The sequence below is a fragment of the Musca vetustissima genome, unplaced genomic scaffold (assembly GCF_032173495.1).
Source record: "Musca vetustissima isolate MV318-11 ecotype Yass unplaced genomic scaffold, APGP_CSIRO_Mvet_v1 utg29156, whole genome shotgun sequence".
Classification (NCBI taxonomy): domain Eukaryota; kingdom Metazoa; phylum Arthropoda; class Insecta; order Diptera; family Muscidae; genus Musca; species Musca vetustissima.
The window spans coordinates 229,757-235,756 of record NW_026879865.1 but is presented as its reverse complement, the minus strand read 5'-3'; the positions used below and the strand labels follow the sequence as shown (position 1 = coordinate 235,756).

Sequence of the window (6,000 nt, the reverse complement as noted above, 5' to 3'; positions counted from 1 at the left end):
TGGAATTATACCTTACCGATGTACGTATAAACAACGCTTTAATTGCATTGATATCTTTCAAAGTAAGAAGAAGAAGCAGAACATAACAAAACAGCTGATACTGTCATACGTTCGTGTTGTTGGGTGCCAGTGTTATTGTACCATGCGCTGGTGTAAATAAAATGTTTTAGTTCTACACTTAGAACAAGAACAAAAATTATATAAGTTAAAGTAATTAATTAAAGAAAAGTATTACAAGCAAATAAATAACGGTAAATGGATAAATAACACCCGCCTCCACATACACAAAAACACGATAAGTTCCATAATTTCAAACGGTGTCAATGCAAAAAAGAAACGATCTGATAAGCCTTGACCCTCACAAAACCTCATATGTCAAATGAATCGGATGATCAATTGAGAATTTGCGAATCTGAATTAGCCATAAAAAGCAGTAAAAAGAGAAGAAACGAGTTTTAATGAATATTAAGAAAACAAAACAAATCTTGCCATTCAAACTAATATAAGGGTGAGTGTGAGATGTTTGGATTTTATTCTTATTCACTGTTATAATGAATGTTTTTACTCTTTAGTTTTTAGACATAACCCCCTCAGGACCCTCTCTTCCTCCTTCTCCTCTTGACACCAAATCACATCAATGTTGAGCTTACGAGGATTGCTAGTAAATTCACGTCTACCCAAGCCCACCTGCTTGGGTATAAAATTTCAACCCACAACCAGCGAAGAGCGTAGAATTCATAAGACCCAAAATACCACAAACTTACTGGCACCCACCTGCAACTATTTGAGATTAGCTCCAAGATGTCTACACAAATCATCTTTATTACTGCAAAGTGTAAAAGATAAAGTTCCCATGGTGGAACCACCCAAAAAACTCACAGAACAAGTTGCCACAGCAATATCGCCTTATGTACGCCTTATGCGTATGGATCGCCCCATTGGTACCTACCTCCTATTCTGGCCCTGTGCATGGAGTATAGCGCTGAGTGCCAATGCTGGTTGTTGGCCCGATCTCTATATGTTAGGCCTCTTTGCCAGTGGCGCTTTGATAATGCGTGGAGCTGGCTGTACCATAAACGACTTATGGGATCGTGATATTGACAAAAAAGTCGAAAGAACCCGCAGTCGACCATTGGCCAGTGGTGAAATAACACCATTCGATGCCATTGTATTTCTATCGGCCCAATTGAGTTTGGGTCTTCTGGTGCTGTTACAATTGAATTTAGAATGTATTATGTTGGGTGCATGTTCTTTAGGTTTGGTCATAACATATCCGTTAATGAAACGTATAACCTATTGGCCACAATTGGTTTTGGGTATGGCATTCAATTGGGGTGCCCTATTGGGTTGGTGTGCCACCCAAGGCACCGTCGATTGGTCGGCATGTTTACCTTTGTATTTTTCTGGTATATGTTGGACCATTATCTACGATACCATCTATGCTCATCAGGATAAGAAAGATGATGTACAAATTGGTGTAAAATCAACGGCGCTGAGATTTGGTGATAATACAAAGGTGTGGTTGTCGGGTTTTACAGCGGCAATGCTATCAGGGCTAACAGCTGCCGGTATGGCATGTGATCAAACGTTGCCCTATTATGCTTCAGTTGGTATTGTTGCTGGTCATTTAATACAACAGGTAAGTTTAAATAAGAAGACATTATTATAAGTGTCTAGAATCCCGGATCAATATTTTGCTACTCTAATCCATATACAAAAAAGACTTCTCAAAAATCTCATCTCAAATATTTTAACATAAAAATCCCGTCAAGTTTTGGATTTTTATTGTTTAGGTCCATGTTATGACATAGACCACGCATTAGTGTTCCACTGATATTTGATATTTATGTGACTCTAGGCTGAACTTTTAAAAAACTTCTTTATTGAAAATGTTCAATGTGGGCATCTAATCTCTTGAGACACCGCTGTATATGCTTATGTTTGTAATGGCATATTTGACAACCAGTTCACTGTTTTTCGAGGATATTGATTAATAGACTACTTCCTGGTTATTAGGCCTAGCTATGGGTCTTTAGTGCACCATTTACCTTAAATCGGACAAAAATGTTTATGGGAGCTATATATAAATCTGACTCGATTATCTCAAAACTTGGCACACGTGATTTTAGACTCAATTCCGTACACTATGCGACCGATTTCAATTTCAATAGGGTTCGTCCTTGGGCCAAATAAGTGACTTCTGTCAAATTTCACCCAAATCGGATCATAAATGCGACCTTTACTTTGTTTACATTTAACATCTACAGACGGACGTACAAGCAAAAATTCTATGCATATTCTGAAAAAGAACGATGTGTCTATCTCGTTTCCTTTTAAAAAAAGATTGAAGGGTATACAAATTTAGTTACCGTTAAAGAAGGCAGAACCCGAAGATGTGGTTGTTTTCGAACCACAATACTTTTATAGCTTTAATTTAATTTAATCTCCTATTGTTAGCTTATTATAGAAATTTATTACAAAATGCATGCTAACACAATTATTCTCTCTCTTCTCTTCTTTACAGATCTACTCCCTGAATATTGATAATGCAACAGATTGTGCCAAAAAATTCTTTTCCAATAGTCAAGTGGGATTAATTTTATTCCTAGGTATTGTACTCGGTACCCTACTCAAATCGGAAGATACTACGAAAGAAACCAAAACGAATAAAACTGCAATAAGCAGTGGAAGTGGCAGCAGTAGCAGTCCAACTATTAACGGTTTTGTACCATTACCATCGACGTAGTTGTGTAATAATAAATAGGTTAGGTTCAAATTTAGTATGGATTTACACTAGACATGGGATTGCCGCCTAATGTAAATCACAAATTAGTTAATTTTTCTTTTTGTATCACCAAAGTACTTTGTTTAACAAGCAATTGCACATTATTTTTTAAGAGTTTTTAATTTGTATTTGAAAATAATTGTAATACCTATTTTTTTGTATATACAATACAGGACATTAGCTATTTTTAGGAGGCTTAATTACTCTTGGAAATAAATAAAAAAAATCAACATTTTGCTCTCAGTTGGAATTACAAAAATAAGAATTTTTGGAAATTATCGTATACCTACAAGGAATGGTAAGAATGTAAAAAATGTAGTTGAAACTAGAAAACAAAATACATATAAAATATAATTTAAAATCATCAGACATGATCTTAAGAAACCTTAACGTGAGTGTGCATCTATAGCAGCTGAATGCTATCGAACGTATTCACAGATTGCGTATAATGGAAAAACCAATAACAATCATTGGACAGCTAAATCACATAAGCTGTCAGAGAGCCTCCAAGAAAATAACTGAGTGATAACGATCGTCTAGTCTAGAATTGGCGCTGCTATATAATCGAAAACTTAATATGGATACTGATGTTACCATAAACCACCATCAAGAAACCCATGGTACGATCAGGAGTGTCGTAATGCTACTGATGTGAAAACGCAGCGTATAGGGCAACGCTGCAGACAGTAGCAACACGTAATGCGATGGAGAATTATCGAGAGAAAAGGAGGGAGGAGAATCGTATTTTCAGAAAAAAAGAAGAAAGAACAAGAAAAAAGTGAGCAAATCGAGATATACAGGAGTCAGAATGAAGTCCGAAAATTTTACCAACGAGTAAAACACCAAACCGAAGGCTTTGGTGCAGGCACAAACTCATGTAGAGATGAAGAAGGAAACCTGGAGACAGATACAGACAGCGTGCTGAGGATCTGGAAGGATCATTTTGAAAAACTTCTGGTATCAAATAGTAGGGGCGAAGAGGATACCCCAGAACCAATAATAGATGACGGTATAGAGTGTATGCCACCTAGCCAAGATGAGGTCAGAATATCAATCAATTTGCTGAAGAATAACAAAGCAGCAGGTGCCGATGGGTTACAAGCCGAACTATTCAAGACTGGTGGTCAGATGCTGGTAAGGAGCAAGCACCAGCTGATTAGTACAATTTGGCTAGAGGAATACATGCCCAATGATTGAAACCTCAGCATCCTGTGTCCCGTGCACAAAAAAGAAGACAAGACCATATGCGCCAACTATAGATGAATAAGTCTCCTTTCCATGGCGTATAAAGTACTATCCAGCGTGCTGTGTGAACGACTGCAGCCAATGGTCAATTACGTTATTGGACCTTTCCAATGCGGCTTCAGACCCATTGACCAAATTTTCACTCTGCGCCATATCCTGCAAAAGAGCCAAAAAAACACATCGACACTTATTCGTCGACTATAAAGCCGCATTTGACAGCCTATCCGTTTAGAGGTGTTTAAAGCCATGTCTGCGTTTGGCATTCCTGCAAAATTAATTCGGCTGTGCAGGATAACTTTAACTTTGTCGTGTGATCTTTTTAACATCCTGCTGGAAAAGGTCATACGAGACGCAAAGGTGAACAGAAATGGCACTCTGTACATCAAACAACACATGTTACTCGCCTACGCCGATGACATCGATATAATGGGTCAAACATTGCGTGCGGTAACACCCACCTTTGAACAAATTGAGATGGAGTCTGCCAAAGTGCGTCTGGCAATAAATGGCAAAGTTGATGATGGATCAGTATACGTCCAGTTCGGAGAAGGATTGTGATGGGCCAAGCTATGGTATCAAAAAACGCGCAAGGCCACGTCCCGCCAGACCAAACTCACACTCTACAAGTGATATTATCCGTGCTGTTATATGGATCTGAAGCATGGGTACTTACGCAAGCAGATGAGGCAGCTCTAGGGGTGTTCGAAAGAAAAATTTTCCGAAAGATCTATGGTCCAATCTGCGTTGACGGTGAATATCGGCGTCGAATGAACCAGCGACTACGTTGGCTAGGTCATGTTGTGAGAATGGATGAAGATGCCACAGCCCAAAACGCATATAAAAGCGAACCAGCTGATGGCTCACGCAGAAGGGGAAGGCCACGAATAAGATGGAAAGACCAAGTGGAAGACAACATTGCCGAATATGGTCTTTCAAATTGGAAAAAATGCGCAAAAGACCGACGCGCCTGGAAATCTTTTTTAAGCTCGGCTTATGGAATGAAAGTTATGTCACGAGCCAGCTAAGAAGAAGATATGTAAATCAGAAAAAAAATATTTTAAAAAATCTAAAAATATTTATTTTAAATCCACTATTAAAATAAAGACACACACCACAAGAAATTTTGATATGAAAGTATACTAATAGTATACTAATAGTCTATTACTCCTTGAAAACGTATATATATAAACAAATGTTGAGTTCGACTGGACTGATTTTTTTTATAACCACAAGGTGGCCACTCAAATTGCCTATAATCGGTTGACGCCCATATATTGGATATCTGACTTGACTTGTATACTCCTATCCTGGCTTCCCTCTTTCCAATCAAATAAGTTGAATTTAAACCGAAAAAAATAAATGTTCCCATTTTCTATTTCCTTTACCCCGATGAAAAATTAATTGAAATAAAACAACAAATAGCATTTAAACTAAAAGTGTTTCCTAGGAATAAAATATATTTTCGTTTCTTTTCTTGTTTTTTTGTTTTCTTTTTTAAATTTAATTAGATTCAATCCAATTAATACAATAAGCGGTGTGTTTGACAAAAATTGAAAATTATAATCTAAACATATTCTTTAAATAATTTTTTTATATATATACGAAAAAATATTTTAATATAAATCCCTTGTAAATAGTGTGGTTGATAAGTAGTACAAATTAATACTACAACTACTACTTTTATTATTACAAAATAAAAAAATGAAAATTAAAAATAAAAAGAAAACGGTTACATTAAAAAATAATTAAAATAAAAAAATCTTAAAAAATATTAATGGGTTTGGTATTCAATTTAAAATATAAATATGTAGGTTTTTTAAATTATAAAAAATATATATTTTTTTTTTCAAAAAGAAAAAATTCCAAACCCTGAAATTTGATGATTGGTAATTAATTTTGAATATTTAAAATTTATTAGATTTTTTTGGACAAGTTTTAAAAACTTTTTTGTTTTAAATTTTTATTAATTT

At 35.9% G+C, this 6,000-nt stretch overlaps 1 protein-coding gene across 1 annotated transcript; it reads left to right on the top strand.

The window, feature by feature from the left end:
* Positions 1–637: 637 nt before the first annotated feature.
* Positions 638–2,746, top strand: LOC133325010 (4-hydroxybenzoate polyprenyltransferase, mitochondrial). Its single transcript, XM_061533836.1, has 2 exons — positions 638–1,639; positions 2,525–2,746. Exons 1-2 carry the CDS (start codon positions 638–640, stop codon positions 2,744–2,746), a joined length of 1,224 nt encoding a protein of 407 aa, XP_061389820.1.
* The last annotated feature ends 3,254 nt before the right edge of the window (positions 2,747–6,000 follow it).